Source organism: Camarhynchus parvulus, chromosome 26, assembly GCF_901933205.1.
Source record: "Camarhynchus parvulus chromosome 26, STF_HiC, whole genome shotgun sequence".
NCBI classification, from domain to species: domain Eukaryota; kingdom Metazoa; phylum Chordata; class Aves; order Passeriformes; family Thraupidae; genus Camarhynchus; species Camarhynchus parvulus.
This window is the reverse complement of record NC_044596.1, coordinates 4,145,239-4,172,913: the sequence shown is the minus strand read 5'-3', so window position 1 is coordinate 4,172,913 and position 27,675 is coordinate 4,145,239. Positions and strand designations below refer to the sequence as shown.

Below are 27,675 nucleotides of genomic sequence, written 5' to 3'. Positions count from 1 at the left end.
AAATCCCCCTTTGGGATTGGAAAAGGGGAAACCCTTTAGGGATTGGAAAATGAGAAATACTTTTGGGATTGGAAAAGGGGAAATCCTATAGGGATTGGAAAAGAGGAAACTCCTTTGGGATTGGAAAAGGGGAAATCCTTTAGGCATTAGAAAAGGGGAAATCCTTTGGGATTGAAAAAGAGGAAATCCATTGGGGTTGGAAAAGGGGAAACTCTTTTGGGATCAGAAAAAGGTAATTCCTTTTGGGATTGGAAAAGGGGAACCCTTTAGGGATTGGAAAAGGGGGAATCCTTTGGGATTGGAAAAGGGAAACCCTTTAGGGATTGGAAAAGAGGAAATCCTTTGGGATTGGAAAAGGGAAACCCTTTAGGGATTGGAAAAGGGGAAATCCTTTGGGATCATCACCAGGCACCTGGAGGAACCTGGGGATATTTTAGGGGGTTGTAATCTGCAAAACCCTTTGAAAACCCCAAACCTGGGAGTTTGGGAGCCCTGAGAGGCCCCAAGGGAGGTGAGCTCAGAGGGCCTCACCTTTGAGGTGTTTGTAGGGCCGGGGGATGATTGATTTGGGCCATCAGGAAGTTTCCACGCTGGCCACGAGCCAAGCTGGCAAGGATGGGAGCGGGAAGAATTCCCGAAGTGCTCCCACAATGGGACCGTTCCACTCGGGCTGAGCCTCACAATGGGGCCGGGCTGGCATCCAGGGAAAAGCGGTGCCAGGGCTGCCAGGAGCGCGGATCCCCCCCCGTGCCCCACCTGGCGTGCCCAGGTGAGGTTTCCGGTTCTGTTCCCGTCTTTGCCCTCCCCGGTACGGTCAGGGAGCGTCCCCGGAATTCTCCTCGGGAATCTCTGGGATGCTGGAAGGGAATTGGATGTCAGGAATTTCCAGGGGAAAAGAGGAGGCGGTGGGGATGAAAGGAGCAAAACTCGGCGCGATCCCCAAGTTGGAAGGCGGATTTTGGGGTCTGCCGCTGTCGCGTTGTGATTTTGGGGACCCCGGGAATGTGGGCGGGGCTCTCCAAAATCCATCCCCGCCTGGGAGCGAGGGGGGTCCGCTCGGTCCTGCCTGTCCCGGGGTCTCGGGGTGTCCCCCCAGACCCCTCCGAGTGCCGCCCCAGCCTTAGGGGGTCAGGGCTGTGCGCGGAGCTCCGGGCAGAGCGTGGGAGCCGCGGCGCTGTCACACGTGGGTGCCCGGCCCGCCCGGGGGGTTCGAGGGGAGGGGACGGGCACGGGGCCGCCCCGGAGCCGGCTGCTGGCTGGCTGGAGCGGTGTCCCTCCTCCTCCTCCTCCTCCTCCTCCTCCTCCTCCTCCTCCTCGCTCTCTCTCTCCGCCCGGCGCCGGGGCAGCTCCCAGAGGAGGCGCTGGGGACATGGAGCGGACCTGAGGCGGTGGCGGAGCCCGCGGCGGCAGCGGCGGCAGAACCGGCACCGGGACCGGGGAGCACCGGCACCGACACCGGGGCGGGACCGGCACCGGCAGCGGCGGCGGAGGCGGCACCGGGGCTCAGCGCAGCGGAGCTGTGAGTGCGGCCGAGGGGCACCGATAGAGCCCGAGGGGCACGGCCATAGCCCTGGGGACACCGGTACAGCCCGGGGGGCACCGACACAGCCACCGGGGCACCGATAGAGCCCCGGGGGGAACCGGCACAGCCCCGGGGGGCATCGGCACAGCTCCGGGGTGCCGAGCACCCTGCGGGGTCGCGGGACACCTTCGGGGGTCGCGGCTGAGGGAACCGAGCGGGAGAACCTCCTCCCGGAGCCCCTGGGCTTGAGGAGGAGAAGGGGAAAAGGGGAAAGGGGCGCGGGGTCTGGCCCCGCTCAGCCCCACAAAGTTCGGGGCTGCGAACTCCGCTGCGAGCCCCCCCACCCCGCAGCTCCGGGGAGCCCGGCAGGAGAGGGGTTAAACCCGGCTGGAGAGGGGTTGAACCCGGCAAGAGAGGGGTTAAACCCGGCTGGAGAGGGGTTAAACCCGGCAGGAGAGGGGTTAAACCCGGCAAGAGAGGGGTTGAACCCGGCAAGAGAGGGGTTAATCCCGGCTCCGGGGTCTGCGCGTCCCCCGGTGCGGGCACAGAGCGCGGTCCCCGCTCGTTGATTTGGGGACGGGGGGGACCGAGCCGGTGTCCCCACGGTGCGCTGGGACAGACGGACGCGCTGTGTGTCCTGCGGCTGGGGGGGACACGGCTGTGGCCGCTCGGTGCGCGTTGGGGTCCCCGTTGTCCCCACCTCTTGTGCCGTCCTTCATCGCTGTCCCCACGGGACAAGCGACACTTTGGGTGCATCCCGCCGGCGGGGACAGGGGACACCTGGCCTGGGGACACCATGGCTCCGGCCACCCCGGCCGGTGTCACCCGCGGGTGGCGAGAGGCACCAACACCGCGACACTGTCGCGATAGAAGCTTTGGGAGCGGGGACAGCGCCGAGCTCTGTCGCTTTGAGGGGACAAACCTCGTCACAGCCACTGCGACATCCCCGGCTGGGGCGGGGGTCTCGGGGCAGACCCCACAGCGGGGATGGTCCTGCAGGGGCTGGGGCTGCAGAACTGGGGGAAATTTGGGGTTTTTTTCACCCCTCGAGAGCGGTAAAATCTCAGCGCGTTCAAAGTTGAGCGGGGAAGGCAAACGCGGGAGCTGCGTGGTCCCGAAGGGGAGGTTTTGAGGCGAAAAAGGCGAAAAGAAACAGAAATTTTCGGCGGTTTCCACCTCCGATGAGCGATTTCCAGGGGGTCGCTGCCAGGGAGGAATGATGCTGCCCAGGGAAAATGTACTGGAGGCTCGTGGAGCACCTCGGGCTCGGAAAACTCCCCAAGAAAAGTGGGAGTGATGGATTTGGGGAGGGAAAAAAGCAGAATTAGCTCGGTCAATGGGATTTTTTCCCCGATAAGGTCCCTCCCTCCCCTATGGAGCCGATAACTCCTGTTTGTAATTCCTGCAATTTCCTCTCTTGGTTCAATTTCATTCGGAGAATCCATTCCGGTGACACTGATACACTACTTTTTTTCCCTCTCTTTTTTTTATCTTTTTTTTCCCCTCTTCTCTTTTCTTTTCGAAACCAGGCGATTTTCAGATGCTTTTTGTGCTGTTAAAAATAGCAGCCGGCCTTTGACAAGCGCGGCCAGGCTCAGGACACAGTTTTTCCCGACACATTCTCACCCTCATCATCCTCTCCCTCCACGCTGATTTATGCCCCTAAGAACCGCCACCAAAAATCCCTTTTTTTTTTTTTTTTAATCCCAATTTTAAATCTCAATTATTTTTTTTAAATCCTTTTTTCCTCTCTTGGAAAAATCTCAGCTCCCCCCCGTTGCTTTTTTTACCTCCACCCAAACCCTCCCCTCTCCCTAAATCTGTCTCACAGCGAAGTTTATCCCAGGCTGGGAGATGTCCTGAGGGGAATTTCTGGACTTTTTGTCTCCCTGCCGAAATGTCCATTATTATTCCTCCGGGCCAGGGGGTGGGATCTGGGGTGGGGGAGATGGAGCAGCTCGTAAAGTTGTTATGTGCTCCAGGGGTTTAAATTTCATTTATGGGCTGCAGGGAAAGGGTTTGTGTCCCTGGGAAGGCAACACGGTAAATCTGCTCTGGCACCGGGATTATTTTTAATTTTGGGGTTTGCCGGCATCCCTGGGCAGGGAAGCATTTTAAAACCAAATTTTCAGTGGGAATATTTTTAATTTTGGGGGTTTCTGGGGGTTCCCAAAAAGGGGAGCACATTAAAAGCAAATTTTCAGCAGGATTATTTTTGATTTTGGGGTTTTCGGGGGTCCCCAAAAAGGGGAGCACATTAAAAGCAGGTTTTCAACAGGATTATTTTTAATTTTGGCATTTCTGGTGTCCCCAAAAGGGGAGCATGTTAAAGCTGCTCTGGCACTGGGATTATTTTTAATTTTGGGGTTTGCTGGCATCCCTGGGCAGGGAAGCATTTTAAAACCAATTTTTCAGTGGGAATATTTTTAATTTTGGGGTTTTCTGGGGTCCCTGGGATGGGGAGCGTGTTAAAACTGCTTTTTCAGTGGAGTTATTTTTAATTTTGGGGTGGTTTTTTTGGGTCCCCAAATAGGAGAATGCAGTAAATCTACTCTGGCACTGAGATGATTTTTAATTTTGGCATTTGCTGGCACTCCTGGGAAGGGGAGCATGTTAAAAGCAATTTTTCAGTGGGGTTATTTTTAATTTCGGGGGTTTCTGGGGCTCTCCAGGGTAGAGCAGCCATGGGGTGAAGGTGGCTCTGGGGTGGTTTGAGCCCCCCATGTGAGGTTTTTGGGGGGTCCAAACCCCAAAAAATCCAGTGAGGAGTCCATCCCTGCTGAGCATTCCTGGGATTTGGGGCACAGGGACTGGGATTTTCCTGGTGCGGATGGGGGGGTGGGAGAGAGAATCCCTGTGGGATGGAGGTGGATGGAATCTTTGGGATGGAGGTGATGGGAATCTTCGGGGTACGGATGACAGGAATCTTTGGGGTACAGGGGATGGGAATCTTGGGGATGGAGGTGGACGAAATCTTTGGGATGCAGGTGATGGGAATTTTTGGGATGCAGGGGAAGGGAATATTTGGGGTACAGGTGACAGGAATTTTTGGGATTCAGATGAAGGGAACCTCTGAGATACAGGTGGAGGAAATCTTTGGGATGCAGGTGATGGGAATTTTTGGGGTACAGGTGACAGGAATCTTTGGGGTACAGAGGAAGGGAATCTTTGGGATGGAGGTGACAGGAATCTTTGGGATGCAGGGGACAGGAATTTTTGGGATGCAGGTGATGGGAATCTTTGGGGTACAGGTGACAGGAATCTTTGGGGTCCAAGGGAAGGGAATCTTTGGGATGGAGGTGACAGGAATCTTCGGGATGCAAGTGATGGGAATCTTTGGGATTCAGATGAAGGGAATCTCTGGGATACAGGTGGAGGAAATCTTTGGGTACAGGTGATGGGAATCTTTGGGATGCAGAGTAAGGGAATGTTTGGGATGGAGGTGATGGGAATCTTTGGGATACTGGTGACAGGAATTGTTGGGATTCAGGTGATGGGGATCTTTGGGATGCAGGGGAAGGGAATTTTTGGGATGCACTTGTCTGTATGGTGGGAGTCTTTGGGATACAGGTGGGGTCTGTGCAGAGGGAATCCGTGGGGTACAGGTGAAGGGAATCTTTAGGATGAAAGCAAGGGAATCTCTGGGATTCGGATGAAGGGAATCTTTGGGATACAGGTGGAGGCAATCCTTGGGATGCACTGGAATGTGTGGAGGGAATCTCTGGGATGACGGTGACAGGAATCTCTGGGATGTGTAGAGGGAATCTTTGGGATTCAGATGAAGTGAATCTCTGGGATGAAGGTGGGATGTGTGGAGGGAATCTCTGGGATGTGTAGAGGGAATCTTTGTGATGTGTAAATGGAATCTCTGGGATGTGTGCGGGGAATCTCTGGGATGTGTACAGGGAATCTCTGGGATGCACTGATCTCTCGAAGCTGCCGCTGTCCCAGCCTTCCCTGCGCTCAGCTCCGGGATCCCAACCCACAAACAACAAACCCAAACAAACTTTCAGGGACGTTGGGGTGGCCACAGCTGCTGGCATCACTTCTGGGGGCCCCTCAGAGCCGATCCCGTGGGTTTGGGGGCTCAGGGATGCTGTCACCTCCAGAGCCACGTTCCTGCTCGCTCCAGCTTTATCCCCCCGCAAACATTCCTGGCTGGCACCAGGGCTCTGTGCCTGCACGTGGGATGTCAGCAATCCCAAAAAAGCTTCCAAAAAAAGCTCTGACCACCCAGGGACCACCTTTAACCGCCTCCGGGGCCGCTGTCAGGGACCACCTTTAACACCCTCGGGCAGCGCCGCTCCTGCTGTCCCGCCCCGCGAGTTCCCGGCCGTGCTGGGGAAGCTCCCACCGCTCATTTTCCCTCAAAATTCCATTTTTTTTGGAGCAAAACAATCCCCTCATGGCTGCCCCGAACCCGCGGGGCCCCGCAGGAGCCGCTGCCCTCTTTTGTTCTGTGCTCCGGGGGAGCAGCGCTGCGGGCCGGGCTGAGGAATTCCCGCTGCTCCCAATCCCGGGGTTCCCAGGGCTGGAAAAGAGATTTGGGATCGTGGAGCCCCCTAAAGGCGGCACTGCCCCGGCCTGAACCCCTGGGGAAAGAGGAGGGGTCCGAGCTGCTGCTTTTGGGGGGCTGAGAGGAGTGGGGGGAGCTGGGGAGGCTCAGGGCTGAGGGTGGAGGAGCTTGGGGGGCTCAGGAGGAGTTTGGGGGGCTCAGGGGGAGATGGAGGGGATCAGGGATGAGGATGGAGGAGTTTAGGGGGATCAGGAGGAGATGGGGGGATCAAGGGTGAGGATGGAGGAGTTTGGGGGCTCAGGAGGAGCTGGGGGAGCTCAGGAAGGTCTGAGAGCTCAGGGATGATAATGAAGGAGCTTTGGGGCTCGGGAGGAGCTGAGGGGGTGCTGAGGAGGATCTGGGGGTGCTGAGGAGGATCTGAGGGGTTCTCAGGAGGATCTGGGGGCTCGGGAGGAGCTGAGGGCTCAGGGATGATAATGAAGGAGCCTTGGGGCTCGGGAGGAGCTGAGCAGCCCCGGACGAGCCGTGGGGGCTCCGCGCTGCCGGAGCTGCCGGAGCTGCCGGAGCCGCCGCGCTCGGCGGGAGGCAGAGCCCGGAGAGCCGCGCAGCCCCCGGGCCGGGCCGGGCCGGGCCGGGCCGAGCCGGGCCGGGCGCTTCCAGGCCGGGGGTCCCGGCAGCTCCACGGCCATCCCGAGAACCGGGGCCGGGCTCTCCGGGCTCCGCACACTCCTCCCGGCAGCATTTTAGGGTTCGGGTTCAAGTTTGGATTGGGTTGGGGTTCGGGTTCAGGTTTGAGTTCAGGTTCAGGTTCAGGTTCGGGTTCGGATTGGGTTTGGGTTGGGGTTTGGGTTCGGGTTCTGGTTTGGGTTCTGATTTGGATTTGAGTATGGGTTTGGGTTCTAGTTTGGATTTGGGTGGGTTCAGGTTCTGGTTTGGGTTCAGATTTGGGTTTGGGTTCGGATTTGGGTTTGGGTTTCAGTTCGGATTTGGGTTTGGGTTTCAGTTTGGGTTTGGGTTTGGGTTCGAGTTCGGGTTTAGGTTTGGGTTCAGGTTCAAGTTCGAGTTCAGGTCCGGGTTTGAGTTCGGGTTCAGGTTCTGGCTCGGGTTTGGGTTTGGGTTTGGATTTGGGTTCTGGTTCTGGTTCTGGTTCGGTTTGGTTTATTTGCACCGCAGGAAGGGAGCTCCGGGCCGGAGTTTTGCGCGATGCATCAGCGATCCCCACCCGCTTTAACCCAGCGGGGAACACGCAGAAGGGAAATAAATTAGCGCAGTTTCTGACAGTTCTGCTGGAAAACATCTCCGTGTTCTCAGCCCATCCTGTGCCTTCCAGGGAGCCCCTGCGGGGCTGGGGTCTGCCCCGGCCCCCACAGAGCTGCCGGGTGCTGGGCACTGCCCGGGCTCCTGCAGCTCAGGGAGATGCAGAAAAGCCAAATTTCAGATATTTCAGACCTGGGAACGGAGCTTTAAATTGCAGAAAAGCCAAATTTCAGATATTTCAGACCTGGGAACGGAGCTTTAAATTGCAGAAAAGCAAAAATTCAAATATTTCAGACTGTTCCCTCCAACAGCTCCGCAGGGTCACCTGCTGTGGGGATGGCTTGGAAAATCCTCTGCCCTGACCCCGGGGATGGCAGAGCCAGGAATGGCAGAAATGGGAATGGCAGAAATGGGGAATGGCAGAAGAAATGGGGAATGGCAGAGCCTGGGAATGGCAGAATTAGGAATGGCAGAGCATGGGAATGGCAAAGCCTGGGAATGGCAGAGCTAGGAATGGAAGAGCCAGGAATGGCAAAGCTGGGGAATGGCAGAAATGGGGAACGGCAGAGTTGGAAATGGCAGGGCTGGGGAATGGCAAAGCTGGGAATGGTGGAATTAGGAATGGCAGAAATGGGAATGGCAAAGCTAGGAATGGCAGAATTAAGAATGGCAGAATTAGAAATGACAGAAATGGGGAATGGCAGAACCTGGGAATGGCAGAATTAGGAATGGCAGGGCCGAGAATGGCAGAGCCAGGAATGGCAGAGCCGGGAACAGCGGGAACAGCAGCTCCCGAGCAGGGCGGGCGCTGGGGAATGCCAGAGCCCGGCCTTATCTTTTGTCTGGAACAATGGAGGGCTCGGCCCCATTGTTCTCCTCTCACGCCCAGCGGAAAGCGGGGTCCCCCGGGGCAGGGGCTGGCTCGGGAGCGTGCCCGGCTCCGCGGCAGGGGCGGGCGGGGGTGGCACGGGTGGCACGGACCCCTCGTGGCTGCTCCAGCGAGTTCCCGCAGGCAGCCCTTTCCCGCTGGTTTTCCATGTGGATTTTAGGAGCAGGGAGGTCCCCTGGAGAGCCCAGCTGCAGGCTGGGCAGGGCAGAGCAGAATTTGCTGCTTTTAGGGGCACTTTGAAGGATCTGGGTTCTCTGGGATCCCATTCTGGCTCCTTCCCCCTGCGTTTCCTCTGGTTTGTGGGTCCGTGCTGGGAATCTGGCTGGGGGAAACACATTTTTGGATGTGGGATTTGTGTGTTTTCCCAAAAAAAAGCTCATCCTGGAGGCTGGGCAGAGCTGGCGCAGCCCAGGGAACAGGCACAGGAGCCTGGAACTCCTTAGGCTGCAAGCACAGCCCCAAAATTCCCCCCCAAATCCGTTTGTTTTTCTGGGATGGGCACCTGGAGGCCAGAGCTGCCAAATTCCCACTGCTCAGGAAGCCCAGGGGACACCGGAATAGGACAGGGGGTGACACAGGTGCCACCAACACCATGAGGCCCTCGTGTGCTGCAGGACATGGGGAGCCCCAGTTTGACATCCCATCCCAAATGGGGAGGGCTGGCAGCTTCTGGTCTGTGCTGGGATTTTGTTGTGTGGTGAAAACCACCCCAAATCCCTCATTCCCAAATCCCTCATTCCCAAAAACCTCATTCCCAAATCCCTCGTTCCAAAATCCTCGTTCCCAAAACCCTCATTCTCAAAATTTTGTTGTGCTGTGAAACAACCCCAATTTCCCTCTTTCCCAGAACCCTCAAACCCAAAACCCCATTCCCAAATCCCTCATTCCCAAAACCCCGTCATGGGATTTTGTTGTGCGGTGAAAACAACCCCAAAACCCTCGTTCCCAAATCCCTCTGCTCCCCCCTCTGCTCCCGCCGAGGTGAGGAGCCCATCCCAGAGCTGAATTTGCTGGTTTTTAATTCCCCCAAACCCAGCAAGGAGAGGAGGGGTGAGGCTCAACCCCCAAACCCGTCCCTTTGGGAATCTGATGTCGCTGCTCCCAAATCCCTTTGGATCCCGCCACGGGATGCGAAGTGGAGTGTCCCAAACCCCAAATGCCGAACCCCAGAACCAGGGGGTGTCTCTGTGAGCTGAAATAATGCCCCAAAAATGACAAAATAGTGACAGCAATGTCTGCCGGGCCCTCCTGCAGCTCCTGGTACACGTGAGGCCGCGGAAGCGCTGCCGGATGCTCGGCGTCACCCAAGGTGGGGGATGAGCTCAGGAACCCAAACCCGCACCCCAAACCAGGCAAACAGCACCCAAACAGCCCTGGCTGGGCGGGGAAACGGGGCCAAAAATGTTCTGCTCAGGGGGTTTCATCCAACCCCATCCATGCCTGATCCCTGTGAGCCCAGTGGGAACAGAGTCAGGGCTGAATTTGGGGAGGGATTTAGGGCAGGGGGTGATTTTGGGGGCAGGGGATGATTTTGGGGAAGGGAATGGATTTGGGGCAGGAGATGATTTTGGAGTGGGAGATTATTTTGGGGCGGATTATTTTGGGGACAGGAGATGGTATTGGGACAGGGGATGATTTGGGGACAGAAAATGATTTTGGGGCAGGAGATGGTTTGGGGACAGATGATTTTGGGGCAGGAGATAATTTTGGGGTAGATGATTTGGGGGCAGGGGATGATTTTGGGGCAGATGATTTTGGGGCAGGAGATGATTTGGGGACATAAAATTATTTTGGGGCAGGAGATGATTTTGGGGACAGATGATTTTGGGGCAGGAGATGATTTTGGGACAGGAGATGATTTTGGGCCAGGTGAGGAGCAGCCAGTGGCACCTTTTCGCTCAGAGTGAGGTTCATGAAGGCCCTGATGGCTCCTGGGGCAGCTCCCAAATCACCAGGAAAAAATCCCATTGCTGGAACATGAAGCAACCCCAACACCTTGAGCTCCCCGCGCCCCAAATTTAGGAAGTGTCTTCGTGTCCCCCCCTTTTGTCCCTCCATGTCCCCTTTTGGGGACAATCTGGAGGTGAGGACGTGTTTGCTGCAGCTCAGGATGCTGAGTACAGGGACCCCAAAGGTTTCCGGGGCGCTGCCGGCTGCGGCTGCGGGGCGGAAATGCGGCCCCATAAGATTTTGGGGTGCGATTGGGGCAGTGAGTGACAGACCCCAGAGCTGGCTCTGAGCACCCTTGGGTGCTCCTGGGTGTGCCCAACAATCCTGGGAGACTCCAGGTGGGATTGGTGCCCACGTATGGGAAAACCTGGAAAAAGAATGGGTTGGTGGAAGGTGGAAAATGCCATAAAAGGTCAGGAGTGGGGGGTTATGGATATGGGGTTTGACATGGGAGGGACACCCCAAAAATCTGGAAAAATAAGGAATTATTGGAAGATTGAAAATCTCATGCAAGCTCAAGGATGGGGGGTTGTGGATATGGGTTTTGACACGGAGTGGACCCCAAAAAACCTGGAAAAAGAAGGAATTATCGGAAGATTTAAAATCTCATAAGAGCTCAAGGATGGGAGATTGAGGAGTTCATCCCAGTCACCAAAAACCTGGAAAAACAAAGAGTTATTGGAAGGTTTAAAATCCCATAAAAGCTCAAGGGACTGGGATGGACCCAGCACCAAGTTCTGCACATCCCCAACTCCACCCATGGGTTTCCCATGGAAAAAGAGTTTGGGAAGAGCTTCCCTCCCACTGGGAGCTGCAGGGCAGGAGGATGAGCCCCACTTTGGGATTTTTTTTTTTCCCCAATAGGGCCAGGAAAAGGATTGGAAATCTTGGCCCTCCCTCCCTCAGGCGACAGAAAAAATCTGCTTTAAAATCTGGTTTAAAATCTGCTTGAAATTCGAGTTTTAAAATCTGCTTTAAATTCTGCTTTAAAGTCAGGTCTCAAGTCAAGTCTGGTTTAAATCCCTGATTAAAATCTTGTTTGCGCTCGGCGCCTTAGCCGAGCCCCCGCACCCCCCGGCCGTGCCTGGAAACGCTGAGTGACAGAAGTGACACAAAAACGCCACCAGAGATCGGCCACCCCGATAAACCCCTGCTCTGGGGCCAGGGCAGGGCAAAGAGGGAGCCGTGCCAGGCTCACCGGCCAGGCTCACCGTGCCAGGCTCACTGTGCCAGGTTCGCCGTGCCAGCCTCTGGGTGAGTTGTCCCCATCCTCATCCTGGATTTTTTCCTTTATTTCTCTGGGTTTTGTCACTTTTTGAATTTCATTCCCGTCATCTTGGGGAGGGAGGGGATGGCCTGGAGGGGGTTTGGGAGCTGCTCCAGGGGTTTCTGCTGGATCCCGAAGATGTGGAGCTGCCCCCAGAGCCCGTCTGTGGGTCATGGGGATGATCCCAAACCCCGCTGGGATAAAGGCTCAGCACCCGCAGTCCAGGGGGGTTTGGATCCAAAACATCTTTTAAAGTTTATTTCTGATGCAGGAAAATAAAAGGGGAAAAAGGGTAAATCCCTATTTTTCAGAGAGCCAGGATTGCCTCTATTTTGGATCCAAAATATCTTTTAAAGTTTATTTCTGATGCAGGAAAATAAAAAGGAAAAAAAGGATAAATCCCCATTTTTCAGAGCGCCAGGGTTGCCTCTATTAAAGAAGGAACATTTTGGGGTTTTTTAGGGTTTTAATGAAGGGGAGGTGGGAAAAGCAGAGGAAAAGGGGGATTAAAAAAAAGGGTTTTGCTTTTTCCTAGGGGTTTAAACCTGTGATTTTCTGGGAAGGAAACTTTGTGCTCTCAGACTTCTCCTGCCCTTGATTTCCCTCTCCTGAGCATCCCCTTCCCCCAAAACCCCATAAAATTCCCTGGACATGCCGGAGGTGCTGCAAGGAGCCTTTTCCTTAGGGATTTATCTCCTGGAGTGGCAGAACCAACCCAAAGCTCCCAAAAAGTCTGCTCTGGAGGGCCAGGAAATGGGAATGACCAGCGCTGGTCCCATCATCACGTGGCTCGTCCTGGGATTGTTCCCGGGATTTGGAGGGGGGGGGGATTTAGCGGGGTTGGAAATAATTCCAGCGGAGTTTCCTCCACTTCCCTGATGAGATCATTCCCGCCTCATAAATCCTGTGGCCAGGAAGTTCCACCTGAGGTTCAGGCGGGTTTTTTTTGGGATTTTTTTTTCCCCCTCCTATTTCAAACCCTCCCTACAGCAAAAGGAAAAATGTGTTTGGGTCGTGGCTGTGAAAGCGGTGGCCCTGGGCCAGGGAAGGATCCGGCTGCTTCCAGGGATTGGGATTTATTTGGGTAATTATGTTCCAGGGATTGGGTTTTATTTGGACAATTATGTTCCAGGGATTGGGTTTTGTTTGGGTAATTATGTTCCAGGGATGGGGTTTAATTTGGGTAATTATGGACCTCCTGGCTGGGTTTTGTCACACGGGCTCGTGGGAGGCAGAATCCCTGGATTTGGGGTCGGGAAGGAAGGTCCCAGCTGGTTTTGGGATCCCAAAGGATAAACCCCCTTGGAGTAGTGGGAAAGCGGAGGGAGATGGAAATTCTCCATCCAAGGGGACACTGGGATGGGTCCCGGAGGTTGGGATGGATCCAACGGATCCTGGTGCCCACAGGGGATGTGTGGGGCATGGATCCAATGATCCCAGTGATGTGTGGGGCATGGATCCTGATCCCAGTGATGTGTGGGGCACAGATCCAATGGATCCCAGTGATGTGTGGGGCACCGATCCAATGATCCCAGTGATGTGTGGGGCACGGATCCAATGGATCCCAGTGATGTGTGGGGCATAGATCCTGATCCCAGTGACGTGTGGGGCATGGATCCAACCAATCCCAGTGTCCACAGGGGATGTGTAGGGCATGGATCCTGATCCCTGTACCCACAGGGGATGTGTGGGGCACAGACTCTGATCCCTGTACCCATGGGGGATGTGTGGGGTTTGACTCATCCTTCTCAGGCTTTGTTGGGGGCTTTGTTCCCCCAGATCCTGCTGGACACAGGGAGGACAAGCCCCAAGGGGATGGGTTGGATTTGGCCAAGAGGGACAATCCCATGAGAGAAGCAGGAGACGCTGAGGGCAGAGGCTGATCTGCAGTTGAGTCCTCATCCCATCTCCTGGGACACCAGGATCCTGGGATTTATAGGGGATGGGAAACATCCCTGATGAAGAACATGGAGCATCCCATGGAGCCTCCCAGATCCTCCTCTTCCCCTTGTCCCAGGAATTCCCTTTTCCTCCCTGCCTTGCAGCTGAGAGAATTTTGGGATGAATCCCTGTTAATTTCCCTCTTTCCTCAAGTTTTGGAGAGTGGGATTGATTGGATTTGCCCCAAAATCTGCAGGAATTCATCAGGACGATGTGCACCTCATTAATAACCCTGGGTATGGCCTGGAGGCCTTTGGAAGGGGCAGGCTGGGTTTTTTGGGATAAAACTGGTAAAAATGGTTGTATTTTCTTTAGAATTCAACCTGGAGACCTGGATTGCTCCTTTCCATCTTAAAAAAATAGAAAATTGATGCTGCACCCCCCAAAAAAACCCCATAACGTGGCTGCGCTGAGAATTGCAGGCATGAGGAGGGGACATCCCTCCATGGGGACACCAGGACGGGGTCCCACGCCCATGGAGAGGGGACCTGGTGGAAGATGGGATGGCACAAGCAGAGGGGTGACCCCGACCCCTTCCTGTGCCGGGAGTTTCTGTCACCGCCGTGCCCTGGCCCCGTGGGGACATTTCCGGATGTTTCCAGAGGCCGTTCGTCCTTTGGGGAAGGAGAAATCTCCTTCAGCGAGCTGAGGGTGGGTGGAGGATGGACAAACACCCGCCTGGTTTGGGTGGACAGCGGGAAATCCCAGCTCCTGCTCACCCCAAAGGCTGTGCCGGGATGGAAAGGGGCATTTGGGGTCTGGGGGGGTCTCTTTGGGATGGGGATTTTCCGTTGGGTATGGTTGGGAATGACGAACCAGGCAATTCCCGTCCTGCTCCTGCTGCCCCTCGGAGCATCCCCCTCCCTAAATCCCCCGTGGACACCAAAAATCTTCCATCTCAGGGTGGATTTTGCAGCTTTTCCGGCGCCCTGAGCTCTCTTTGCTGCTGCTGAGGTGTCGAGAACGTGGAGGCGGCCGAGGATGGAGTGTCAGCCCAAATTTGGAGCATTTCCACTGCTGCTTTGTGAGACAGCGGGGTGGGGACACAGCCCAGGCAGGGGACACGGGCTCTGAGCAGTGACATGAGGAGCTGTGGCTCTCACGTGCTGCTGGCGCCATTTCTGGGGCTGAGAACGCTCATCCTGGTGCCTTTTGGGGTTAAAAAAAAGATTTTTCAGAACCAGGAAATCCAATGGCTCTGACATGGTGCTGGTGGCAATTTTGGGGCTGAAAATTTTCATTCAATTGCCTTTTGGGGTTTAAAACCAATTTTTCAGAACCAGCAAACCCTGTGGCTCTTACATGATGGTGATAGCATTTCTGGGGCTGAAAATGCTCATTCTGTTGCCTTTTGGGGCTAAAAAATGATTTTTCAGAACCAGAACCTTGGGAACACAGCCCTGACAGGGCACACGGGCCCTGAGCAGTGACACGTGGATCTGTGGCTCTCACATGGTTGTGGTGCCATTTCTGGGGCTAAAAACCCTCATCCAGTTGCCTTTTGGGGTTAAAAACCAATTTTTCATAAGCAGCAAACCCTGTGGCTCTGACATGATGCTGGTGGTGTTTTTGGGGCTGAAAATTCTCATCCCATTGCCTTTCGGGGCTAAGAAATGATTTTTCAGAACCAAAAACCTTGTGGCTCTGACATGGTGGTGGTGACAATTTTGGGGCTGAAAATTCTCATCCCATTGCCTTTTGGGGTTTAAAACCAAATTTTTCCAAACCCATCAAACGCTGGGGTCTTGCATTTCCTCACCCACCTTTCTCCCACCGCCATGCAGGTCAGCACATCCCACCTGCCCCATGGCCACCTGCCATTCCCAGGGAATGACCCCGAATCCCGGGATGCTCTGGATCCCCAGAGAAGGGAGAGCAGCCCCATGAACTTCCCCCAGCCAGGGCCACGGGCCACCCCCGGCCATCCCTGCCCGGGCACGGTGGAGCAAACATCCATTCTTTTCTCTTGGAAGACACCCGGGGCGGAAACGCTTGGAAGCGGCCCCGAAAGGACATTCCAAGTCTGGCAGGAAAGCGGCCCTGCTCGTCTGGCAGGAGATGGGCTATTGTCTGTCCCGGTGGCCGGCCGGGATTCCTCAGGTCCTGCCTGGAAGAGGAAAATCTCCGTGTGTGTCTTTATTTTTTCCTCTGCCCTCTCCCAGGGGTGTCGCGGCTGCTGCTCGTGCCGGCGTTGCTCCTCTGGTGTTTCCTCCTCAGGTTTTTCCTTGTTTCGCCAAATTTCCTGGGTTCCAGTGGTGGGATAAGGGTGTTTTTGGGGATGATTGGGCACTGTATTGGGGTTCTGAAGGGAAGAGATGTGGATGGAGAGCTTTGGGAGGGAGGAGAGCAAGAACTCCAGGAGCTGGGAGAACCTGGTGGGCAGGAGAGGGAAGGGTGATCCCAAAAATCTGGGCGTGCAGCTCCCCCAGCCAACTCGCCAAGGGTCTCCTTGCTGTCCCTGGGGCGGGATTGTCCCCACATTGAGGGGCAGGATGAGCCCCGAGGCAGCAGTGATGTGACACGGGGTGAGGGATCTTGGTGGCTCTTGGACCCCCAAGATCCTACAGTGCCGTGATCTCGGCATCTCTTGCTCACCACATCTCTTAGATCCCCAAACTCTTGAAGTTCTGGAATCTCACTGCCCCTTGAATTCCCAAACTGCTGCAGTGCCAGGATCTCAACATCTGGATCCCAAACTCCTTCAGCGCCAGGGTCTTGGTGTCTCTTGGATCCCAAATTCCTGCTGTGCTGGGATCTCAGCATCTCTTGGATCCCCAAATTCCACTTGTGCTGGAATCCCATTGCTCTTGGATCCCCAAACTCCTGCAGTGCCAGGATCTCAAGATCTGCATCCCAAGGTCTTGCAGTACTGGCATCTCAACATCTCCTGGAATATCCTAGATCCCAGGAACTGTGGGATTTTGGAATCTCTTGGATCTCCAAGCTCCTGCAATGCCAGGATTTTGGCATCTCCTGGATCCCAAACTCTTGCAGTGCTGCAATTTTGGCATCTCCTGGATCCCCAAACTCCTGCAGTGCCAAGATTTTGGCATCTCCTGGATCCCAAACTCCTGCAGTGCTGCGATTTTGGCATCTCCTGGATCCCAAACTCCTGCATTGCCGGGATTTTGGCATTTCTTGGATCCCCAAACCGGTGCTGGGCAGGGTGGGGGTTTTCTGGCACCTCATCCCCTTTTCCAAGCCCCTGGAGCTGTTCTGCTCCGCACAGCTGGGGCCGATAGGATCAGGCCTGGCTGGCGGGCAGGAAGGGTGGCACGGCCACCGGGAGAATTGCAGGACGTGCCGTTCGCGGCCACAAACCGGGAAACACAAGCTGTCACCAACCCCAAAATCCTGGAGCTGCCAGGCTGGGATTGCGTGAAAAGGCGAAATATGGGAATTTCAGGGCTTGGGGGATGAGCCCCCAAAGAGCTGTGAGGGAAGGAAGCATCCCATGAGGATTTGGGATCTGTTTCCATCCTCCAGGCTGGCGCTTTCCATCCCAACGCCATTCCCTCCCTTCCTCCCCACCCTGGATTTAATGGGGAACATTAAAAACCAAGACGATCCTTTCAGTGCCGTGCCAGGGCGATTGTTCTGTGCCCATTGTGTGCCCCAGGCAGCCCTGGAGCCCACACCTGAGACCCACCCGCAATGAGATAACAGCGCGTTTTCCCCTTTCCCCCCTTTTTTTTCTGTTTGCTCGGCGGGGTGGATAACAAACCCTCGAGGAGGCCTCTTTCAAACACGGCCCTATTAAAGCCTGGCCCCATTTTAAGAGTCAACTTCCAGTGGCACTGGGAGGAGAAGCACAAAGGGAACGGGACCTGTGGGAGGGCTGGGATGGGATTTTGTGCCTGCCTCAAACCGAAGCCATTGCTCTGTGCCGCGGTGCTCCTCTTGCAGCATCCCAAACCTACAAAATTTGGATTTTTGCCTGGAAAAAACACCAAAAAAGCTGAGAAAAAATGGAGTTTCACGCACACCTGAGGTGCTGTGCATTCCTGCCTCAGTTTCCCCATTTATAACATCCCCACAAGGCCAATCCTTGCTGGAGCGAGCACAGCTTCCCAGTGGGTCTGGTCCTTCCCGGTGATGGATTTTGGGGGCCGGGTGGCCCCGGCCAAGGTGAGCCGGGGCAGGAAGGGGCGCCGCAGGATGCGGCAGCCCCCGGGCAATGCGGGGCCGGGAGGAAACCCGGCGGGTTTGTTCGGCGGAGGGCGAGGGAACCGAGATTAAAAAAAGGCCCGCTAAGATCAGAAAGGCTGGCGAGCACAGTGCCCTATTGTGGAGCTGTCACACTTCCCTTTACTTTATTGCTTTTGTCCAACACCCCATTGTTCCACTTCCTTTTGTCCCCTATTCACAGCCCTGGCTTTTCATTACCCAGCCGGCCTTGTTGTTTTCATTTCTTTTGTTTGAAGTTCCTGAGAGGAAGGTTTTATTTTCAGCCGTTTGATTAATTCGCAGCTTGAGCCGGGCTTTGTTTGTTATGTAATTGCTGCCCCCAAGCCGGGCGGCCCAGCTCAGCCCTCCCCACCCCACTTTGCACCCCCAAACTGGCTTTAGAGGCTCCTGAGGGGGGTCTGGGAGCTGAGGGGGTGCTCGGTTTGGGGTGGCAGCCCCCAGGCAGGTGCTGTCCCCATTGCAGGGCAGTTCCACAACCCAGCTCCCGATTCTGGGATAAATCCCTTCCTTAGCAGCCTCCTTTTGCCATTATTCCGGCTGAAAGGCGAGGACAATGCTTGTCCCCGTTCTTGCTGTGTGGTGTGAGGCTTGGTGGCCCCAAAAGGCCCGTGGGCATCACCAATCCTGGCACTCACTCTTGGCAGCCCTGGCACTCGGAGCGAGGAGTGGGAAACGGTTTTTGGGGACAAGCCCCATGGAACTCCAGTGCTTGGGGTCCTCTACGTTCCCTACAAAACTCATTGTCATTCCTGCAGTGCCCGTCCAGCAGCGCTGGGATGGGGATTGGCACCCACAGGGGTTTGTGGGGTCAGGGGGAGCCATTCCTGGGGTCCAGGCCCTTGTCCTGGCAGGGCCTGCGTGGTGCTGTGCCAGGGACTCCTGGAGGAACCATTCTGGTGGCCAGTCCCAGGTTCTTCCCATGCCAGGGACTCCCAGAGGAGCCGTTCTGGTGGTCAGTCCTGGTCCCAGGTCCATCCCATGGCTGGAGATTCCGATGAGCCTATCTGGTGGCCAGTCCCAGCCAGTTCCTCCCATCCAGGGATTCCTGGAGGAATGATTCTGGTGGTCAGTCCCAGGTCCATCTCATGGCAGGGACTCCCAGAGGAGCCATTCTGGTGGCCAGTCCTGGTCCCAGGTCCCTCCCGTGCTGGTGGTTCCTGGAGGAGCCGTTCTGGTGCTGTCCCAGCCATTGCTGGGCAGAGCCAGGATTTCCCCTTCCCGTTGGATCGGGAAACCCGCGGCTGCTCCGACAGCTTTCTAGGCATGGCACCTGGAGCAGGGAGGGATCCCTGGGCTGCTGGTCCCTGTCACCCTGAGCTTGCTGGATGTGGCATGAGTGTCCCTCATGTTGTCCCTCTCTTCCAATATCTGGGATCTCTGGGTTGCCTTGAGGAATTTATTCCTCCATCCCAGGGTGTGAAGGGTTGGTTTCCCCAAGGATTGAGCCCCAAAAACCTGAAAAACTGGGAACAAGAGCTCCCAGGGTGTGAAGGGTTGGTTTCTCTGAAGTTTGAGCCCCAAAAAGCTGGAGAATTGGGAACAAGAGCTCTCAGAGTGTGAAGGGTTGGGTTCCCTGAGGATTGAGCCCCAAAAATCTGGAAAAGTGGGAACAAGATCTCCCAGGGTGTGAAGGGTCAGTTTCTCTGAGGTTTGAGCCCCAAAAACCTGGAGAACCAGGAACAAGAGCTCAGCTTTGCCCGCGGCAAACCCCAGGGACACTGTCCTTGCACCATGGGGCACCCCAGTGTGGCACCAGGCTGGGAGAGGGGTGCCCACACCCAGGGGTGGCCGTGGTGACGTCCCTGCTGTCCCCAGGATGTCCATGAGGAGCCCCACCTCTCCACCCCCGGAGCTGGATGGAGCGGGCGCCATGGTGAACTGCGCCGTCAAGACCGAGGAGAAGAAGGAGGGCGGCCCCGAGACCCCCCCGGGGGCTGCCCCCAGCGCCGAGCCCCGGCCCCACGACCCCCCAGGGCCACCTGCCAGGGATGGCACCGACCCCCAGGCCCTGCCACAGGTGCGTGTGACAAAGGTGGTGCTGCCCCCAGCCCTGCTCCAGACCCTCCATCCCATGGAGGAGGCGGCGGCTGCTCCCCCGCGTGGCTTTTCCTCATCCCGGGGAATTAACACTGAAATTTGAGGCTCTCCCAAGGTTTATTTTGAGCCTAAAACCATGGAAAACCGGGAACAAGAGCTCCCAGGGTGTGAAGGGCTGGTTTCCCTGAGGATTGAGCCCCAAAAACCCGGAAAATCAGGAACAAGAACTCCCAGGGTGTGGAGGGTTGGTTTCCCTGAGGGTTGAGCACCAAAAACCCAGAAAATCAGGAACGAGAACTCAGTTCTGCCCATGGCAAACCTGGGGCTGCTCTGGGGTCATCCCTGGGCTTTGAGGGCTTCACCTTCACTGTGGAACCCCCAACGGCCCCCTCCAGGTGTTCCCCATCCCTTCAGCCTCCCTTTCCCACTGTCCTGGGGTTTTCCCTCTCCTTGCTCTGCCCTCAGAGGGGAGAGCAGCTCAGGGGAAAATTCCACCCTCTCCATGATGCTCTCTAGGTGGGATTCAGGGAATGTGCCTGGCAGAGCGTGCTCCAGCTCCCAGCATCCCACCAGACGGGGATGTCCCCCGCTGGCGGTGTCCCTGGGGGTGGCAGTGACATTCTGTGTCCCTCAGGAATCCCGCTCTCCCGCCGGGGATGTCCCCGAGCCCCGGCACTCCGCCTTTGATCCGGCTGGGAGCGGCCAGGAGAAGCTGGACTTCAACAGGAACCTCAAGGAAGGTGAGAAACGCTCCCAAGGATCCCTTCCCTGCCCCTCGGGATTTCCCCAGAGCTGTGGGATGGACCGAGCCGTGCTGCAGAGCCTTGGGATGTGCTCATGTGGTTGCGCTCTCCTCCCTGTCCCTGTCCCTGTCCCTGTCCCTGTCCCCAGTGATGCCAACCATCGAGAAGCTGCTGGCCAGTGACTGGAAGGAGCGGCTGCTGGGCCGGAACACGGCTGAATCCAAGGAAGTGAAAGGTGGGATCCACCTCCACCAAGCTCCCTCCTGCCTCCCAGCTGGGAGCACCAAAGCAGGAGGGAAATGTCCACATTTTGTAGGGATTTGTCCCTTTTTAAATTTTTTTTTTGAGCATCTTTGCTGCCTCTGACTGCGTGGTGGGTGGGGTGCAGCATGTGGGGATCTTTCCATTCCTCCCCAATCTGACATTCCCTGCTCACCCAGTGGTGGCTCTGCTGGCTTTAGGACTCCTCTGCCTCGCATTTCCCACCCCAAAGTCTTCAATCTCCCCAGTGAAAGGAAATGGGAATTACGCTCCTTAAACAAAACCACCTCCATCCCACCTTGTGCTTGACCCTCTCCCCACCCCCTGACCCTCATCCAGTTGGGTTTTTTCCCCCAGGAACGCAGGAGAGCCTGGCAGAGAAGGAGCTGCAGCTGCTGGTGATGATCAACCAGCTGTCCACGCTGCGGGACCAGCTGCTGACGGCGCACTCGGAGCAGAAGAACATGGCCACCATGCTCTTCGAGAAGCAGCAGCAGCAGATGGAGCTGGCACGGCAGCAGCAGGAGCAGGTGGGGACCGTCACCCCTGTGGGGTCCCTTTGGGGTCAGTGTGTGGGGATCTTTCCATTCCTGCCCAGTCTGACATTCCCTGCTCACCCAGTGGTGCCTCTGCTGGCTTTAGGACTTTTCTGCCTTGCATTTCACACCCCAAAGTCTTCAATCTCCCCGGTTAGAGGAATAGGTCCCTTAGGGATCCCTTTGGGACCATGAGCGGCTCTGGGGTCCTGTTTTGTGATCCTATCCCAAAGCCCTCAGAGCTGGGAGGACCAAGGGTGGATGGAGATGGGGGTTGAGCTCCTCAAGATGAACAAACCACCCCAGGTACCTCCTGCCTGTGCTCACCTGCTCCTTGAGCACCAGGTTTCCCTCTCCCAAGGGCAGGGGTGACACCGCTGTCACACCTGGGCTGTGACACACAGCCCTCGTGTCCCTCGAGGTGGCTCAGGGACAGCTCAGCCCCTCCTCCTGCCCTTCCCACAGCCCTGGGGACCCCCTGCCACCCTTTCTTTGTGGTGCTGCCTGGCTTCTGCCAGGTTCTGCCCTTGATGTCACCAACGCCGCTGTCCCCTCCGCAGATTGCCAAGCAGCAGCAGCAGCTCATCCAGCAGCAGCACAAGATCAACCTCCTCCAGCAGCAGATCCAGGTAAAGGCAGGGGACACCTCTGTCCCCGTGTCCTGCTGTGCCCAGCCGGGGGTGGCACTGCCCGGCAGCGTTGATGTGGTGTCCCTGTCCCCTCCAGCAGGTCAACATGCCCTACGTGATGATCCCCGCCTTCACCCCCGGCCACCAGCCCCTGCCGGTGACCCCCGAGTCCCAGCTGGCGCTGCCCCTCCAGCCCATCCCCTGCAAACCGGGTGAGTCGGGGCTGTCCCAGCCCTGCGGGGTGGCCTTGTCCCCCAGGCGTGTCCCTGCTGTCCCCAAGCGCTGTCCCTCTGCTCCCGCAGTGGATTACCCGGTGCAGCTCCTGCACAGCCCCCCTCCTGCCACGCTCAAGAGACCCGCGGGCCCGGGACACCTCCAGATGCAGGTACGGCCCCAAAAACCCCCAAAACCCTGGGACAGCCCCCCCAAAAACCCTGATAACAGCCCTGAAACCCTGTACAGCCCCTCAAACCCTGGTACAGCTCCAAAAACCCCAAAACCCTCTGGACAGCCCCAAAAACCCTGGGACAGCCCCTCAAAACCCTTCTACAGCCCTGAAACTTCCAAAACCCTGGTACAGCCCCTCAAACTCTGGTACAGCTCCAGAAACCCCAAAAATCCTGGTACGGTTCCCCAGAAATCCTGCTACAGCCCCCCAAACCCCCTTCAAACCCTGGGACAGCCCCCAAAAACCCTGATACAGCCCCGAAACCCCCAAAACCCTGGTACAGCCCCAAAAACCCTGATACAGCCCCAAAAACTCTGGGACAGCCCCCCAAAAACCCTGATACAACCCCAAGAACCCTGGGACAGTCCCAAAAACCCCAAAACCCCTGGTACAGCCCCAAAACCCCTGGTACAGCCCCAAAATCCCCTCCAAACCCTGGTACAACCCCAAAAATGCCCTTCAACCCCTCATACAGTCCCAAAAATGCCTCCAAACTCTGGTATAGCCCCAAAAACCCCTCCAAACATTGGTACAGCCCCCAAAACCCTGGTACAGCCCCCAAAACCCCAAAACCCTGGTACAGCCCCCAAACCCCAGTACATGCCCCAAAAACCCCCAAAACCCTGGTGCAGCCCCAAAAGCCCTGGTACAGCCCCAAAAGCCCTGGTACATCCCCCCAAAACCCTGGTACAGCCCCAAAAACCCTGGTACAGCCCCAGACCCCCCCCAAACCCTGGGCTGGGGCTCTGGGGGCAGCAGCTCCTCACGCCCCATCCCTCCCTCCCTCCTCAGGAGACCTCGCAGCCGCTGAACCTGACGGCCAAGCCCAAAGGCTCCGAGCTGCCCAGCGCCTCCAGTTCCCCCGGTTTGAAGCTGAGCGGCTGCCAGGCCCTGCCGCCGAGCCACGGGGCCAGCAGGGAGCTGCAGAGCAGCCCCTCCAACCTGCCGCTGGGTGGGGACATGAGGGACAGCCCTGTCACCCTGGGATGGGGGGGGTGGGGTCAGTGCTGCGGGGTGGCCAATGGCGCTGATGGGTGCCCATGGGGTGGGTTGAGTGGTCAGCAAAGTGACCACTGGCACTGTGGGTGCCCATGGGGGTGGGTGCTGTGAATGGTCAGCAGAGTGACCACTAGCACTGCTGATGGGTGCCCATTGGGGTGGGTTGAGTGGTCAGCAGGGTGGCCACTGGCACTGCAGGTGCCCATGGGGTGGGTGTGGTAGTAGGTGCTGTGGGTGCCCATGGGGTGGTGCTGTGAGTGACCCACTGGCACTGATGGGTGCCCATGGGGGTGGATGCTGTGAGTGGTCATCAGAGTGACCACTGGCACTGATGGGTGCCCATGGGGGTGGGTTGAGTGGTCAGCAAAGTGACCACTGGCATTGTGCCAGGGTGCGTCTCTGGGGGTACTGGGGCGAGGTACTGTGGGGGTCATGGGCGGGTACTCACTGGAGCGACCACTGGTACTGATGGGTGCCCATTGGGGTGGGTACTCTGGGGGTCAGTGGAGTAACCACTGGTACTGATGGGTGCCCATTGGGGTGGGGACTGTGAGGGGTCAGTGGAGTGACCACTGGCACTGACGGGTGCCCGTGTCCTGCCAGGATTCCTGGGAGAGGGCGATGCCATCACCAAAGCCATCCACGACGCGCGGCAGCTGCTGCGCGGCCACGGCGCCACCATGGAGGGGTCACTGAGCAGCCCCTACCGCAAGGTGAGGGTCACTCCGTGCGGTCACCGTCCCCTCTGCCACCCCAGCGTCACCAGGCACAGCTGTCCCCAGGCTGGGGCTGGCTCCTGACCCCGCTGTCTTGCAGGAGCCCGTTGGGATTGACTCGTCCCCGGTGAAGGAGAGGATGGAGGAGACCCCCGGCCACCGGCTGGACGAGGCTCTGCTGAGCTGCGAGATGGATGGTGAGGGTGGCCAGGGCACGGTGGTGACCCCAGGGTGGCTCTGTCCTCTGGCTCCTGCCCTCATCCCGCGTGTCCCCGCAGGCTCCCGGCACTTCCCGGAGTCCAGGAACAACAACCACATCAAGCGGCCCATGAACGCCTTCATGGTGTGGGCCAAGGACGAGCGCAGGAAGATCCTGCAGGCCTTCCCAGACATGCACAACTCCAGCATCAGCAAGATCCTGGGTGAGATCCCGGGGCAGGAGCCCCTCTGCAGCCCCTGGAGGGATGGGAACGAGATCTGGGGATGGGGGATCCACTCTGCATCTCCATGGAGGGATGGGAATGAGATCCTGGGGAAGGGGATCCCCTCTGAATCGCCATGGAGGGACCTCCCTGACTTGGAGAAGGTCAGAGAATGAGGGGATAAATCCAGGAGGGAAAGTCAGGGAATGAGGGGATGAATACATTAGGGAAGGTCTGGGAATGAGGGGATGAATCCCTGGAGGTGCCTGGAGAAGGTCAGGGAATGAGGGGATGAATCCCTGGAAATGCCCACGGAAATTCAGGGAAGCTGTTCCCGGTATTCCAGAACCAGCAGACGCACGTGGCTCCCGCCAGCACCGCTGTAAATCCAGGGGCCATTCCCACAAGCAACGCCATTAATTAACATCATTAATCAACCAACAAACAGCACCAACCAACCTCGGGATGGGTTCACCCTGATCTCCTCGCTCAGGCAGGCTGTGAGGACGCTCTGCTCCTTTCCCCACGCAGGCTCCCGCTGGAAATCCATGTCCAACCAGGAGAAGCAGCCCTACTACGAGGAGCAGGCGCGGCTGAGCCGGCAGCACCTGGAGAAGTACCCGGACTACAAATACAAACCGCGGCCCAAGCGCACCTGCATCGTGGAGGGCAAGCGGCTGCGCGTGGGGGAGTACAAGGCTCTGATGAGGAACCGGCGCCAGGACGCCAGGCAGGGCTACTTGATAGGGTAATTGATAAGGGGATTGATAAGGGTATTGGCAAGGGGGATTGGTAAAGGGGGAATTGGTAAGGGGAGGATTAATAAGGGGGATTGGTAAGGGGGAATTGGTAAAGGGGGATTGAGAAGGGGGATTGGCAAGGGGGGATTGAGAAGGGGGATTGATAAAGAGGGATTGAGAAAGGGAGATTGAGAATGGGGAATTGATAAGGGAGATTGGTGAGGGGGGATTGGTAATGGGGATTGATAAAGGGAGGTTGTTGAGGGGGAATTAGTAAGGGGGGATTGATAAAGGGGGAGTTGATAAGGGGGATTGAGAAGGGGAGATTGAGAATGGGGAATTGATAAGGACGATTGGTAAGGGGGAATTGGTAAAGGGGGATTGATGAGGAACTGGTGCCAGCATGCCAGGCAGGGTTACTTGATAGGGTAATTGATAAGGGGGATTGGTAGGGGGGATTGATAAAGGGAGGTTGGTAAGGGGGATTGGCAAGGGGGAATTGGTAAAGGGGAATTGGTAAGGGAAGGATTAATAAGGGGGGTTGGTAAAGGGGGGTTGAGAAGGAGGGATTGGTAAGGGGGTATTGGTAAAGGGGGATTGATGAGAAACCAGTGCCAGGATGACAGGCAGGGCTACTTGATAGGGTAATTGATAAGGGGGATTGATAAAAGGGGATTGGTAAGGGGGTTTGGTAAAGGGGGGTTGATAAGGGAGATTGATAAAGGGGGGATTGATAAAGGGGGATTGGTAAGGGGAGATTGGTAAGGGGGATTGATAAGGGGGATTGATAAGGGGGAATTGATAAGGGACACCTTGTGTGCCCTGCCTCGCGGGCTCGGAGGGGTGGTCCTGGGGTGGGCCTCACCTGGTGAAATGGGTGGGGCCTCACCTGGTGCCCATGGGGTTGGTGCTCACCTGATGCCTATAAAGTGTATGCCCACCTGGTGCCCATGGGGTTGGTACCCACCTGCCCCACACAGATTCCCGGGATGGTCAAGGGAACCCCCCTGAGCCCTGTCTGCCCCTCTGAGCACCCGCCCCCCGTGTCCCGCAGGCCGCAGGGCACCCAGGTGCCCCCCAGCTCGTCGGACGTGCTGTACCCGCGGCCGGTGGGCGTGCAGCTGCCCCCGCCCCTCCTGGAGCATTACCTGCCCCGCGGCGTGGACCCCACCATGCCCGTCATCGTCAACACCCGCAGCCTCAAGGACGGCGACGCCGGGGACAGCGGGCACTCGGTGCCCGAGGGGGACATGTACCGCTACAGCGAGGACGAGGACTCGGAGGGCGAGGACAAGAGCGACGGCGAGCTGGTGGTGCTGACGGACTGAGGGACACAGGGGGACGGAGGAAGGGGTGGCAGGGCTGGCTGCTACCAGCAGCAGGGCACAGCGTGTCCTGGTGGGGTGGCACTCGGCCACGCGGAGCTGCCCACCTGTAGAAGGGTGCCACGAGGGTGGGCACCTGGGATTTTGAGTGGCAAGGACGGGCTTGGCCTTGCTTTGGTGGTGCGTGGAGCTGAGGCCAGCGAGCCTGGAGATTTGGTGGCGCTGTGGCTGCTGCGCTGTCACCCCTGAGGGGACCTGAGGCTCTCGGGCTGGAGGGAACCTCCAGAGCATCTCCAGCCCTGCAGCACCTGCAGCGGGTCCTGGAGAGCCTCACCTGCTGCGCTGCTGGGCACGGGGTGGGCACACAGGGTGGGGACATGGGATGGGGACAGAGAATGGGGATGCAGGATGGGGACACAGGACAGGGACACACTGGTCCCTCCTCTATCCTGGTGTGACCTCCCCTCTGCGCTTCCCGCTCGCTCTTTGGCTCCTGCCAGCGAATTCCCACCGAGCCAATTTTAGCTCCAGCCCGGCCCCGGCTCCAGCCAAGGGCTCCTCGGGGCCCTTTGTGCTGCCGGCAGCTCTGGCCCACTTTGGGAATAAAGAGGGGGCTGTTCCTGCCCTGCCAGCCCCCCCTCGGGGGGGACGTGCCCGCCTGGCATCCTCCTGGCCCTGCAGCCCGGGCTGCACCTGAGCCCTGAGGGGTGAGAGGGAGGGAGAAGAAACGGCTGTGAGGGGGAAGGAATGATGAGGAAAAAATGAGCTTGGTGTGGTCAGAGCCTGCTCCAGCAGCTGGGGTGTGAGTGGGCATGGGAGTGTCCAGGTGAGAGTTCGGGGTGTCCAGGTGAGTGGCAGTGCCCAGGTGTGTGCCATGTCTGGGTGTCTGACATGTCTAGGTGCATGGCAGTGTTCAGATGTGCATGTGTGGTGTTCAGGTGTGTGGCAGTGCCCAGGTGTGTTTGTGCAGTGCCCAGGTGTGTGCAGTGTCCAGGTGTGTGCCCAGGTGAGTGCGCCATGTCCCTTTGTGCATACAGAGTGTCCAGGTGTGTGTGTGCCGTGTCCAGGTGAATGTGCCATGCCCAGGTGTGTGTTTGTGCAATGCCCAGGTGTGTGGCAGTGCCCAGGTGTGTGTGCCGTGTCCCTCTGTGTGTCATGCCCAGGTGTGTGGCAGTGCCCAGGTGTGTGTTCAGTGCCCATGTGTGTGCCATGCCCAGGTGTGTGTGCCGTGTCCCCCTGTGCTCAGCCGCTCTCTCCCCGGCCGTGTCCCCGCTGTCGCTCTGTGCGCG

At 57.3% G+C, this 27,675-nt stretch overlaps 1 protein-coding gene across 2 annotated transcripts; it reads left to right on the top strand.

The window, feature by feature from the left end:
* Positions 1–1,472: 1,472 nt before the first annotated feature.
* On the top strand, positions 1,473–26,742 carry SOX13 (SRY-box transcription factor 13). Of its 2 annotated transcripts, none has more exons than XM_030965963.1 (14): positions 1,473–1,519; positions 19,346–19,547; positions 20,202–20,307; positions 20,459–20,545; positions 20,929–21,101; positions 21,668–21,736; positions 21,834–21,948; positions 22,039–22,121; positions 22,977–23,136; positions 23,787–23,896; positions 24,000–24,096; positions 24,178–24,321; positions 24,853–25,069; positions 26,116–26,742. In XM_030965963.1, exons 2-14 carry the CDS (start codon positions 19,347–19,349, stop codon positions 26,387–26,389), a joined length of 1,836 nt encoding a protein of 611 aa, XP_030821823.1. In that variant the 5' UTR covers positions 1,473–1,519; position 19,346; the 3' UTR covers positions 26,390–26,742. The 2 variants fall into 2 exon arrangements, with proteins under 2 accessions (XP_030821823.1, XP_030821824.1); XM_030965964.1 differs by having other exon boundaries at positions 21,837–21,948; positions 26,116–26,389.
* Positions 26,743–27,675: the final 933 nt, after the last annotated feature.

Coding starts and splice junctions, on each gene's coding strand:
- SOX13 (XM_030965963.1), top strand. CDS start 19,347: ATGTCCATGAGGAGCCCCACCTCTCCACCCCCGGAGCTGGATGGAGCG. Junction 23,137..23,786: donor CCCCTCCAACCTGCCGCTGG/GTGGGGACATGA, acceptor GTGTCCTGCCAG/GATTCCTGGGAGAGGGCGAT. Junction 25,070..26,115: donor AGGCAGGGCTACTTGATAGG/GTAATTGATAAG, acceptor CGTGTCCCGCAG/GCCGCAGGGCACCCAGGTGC.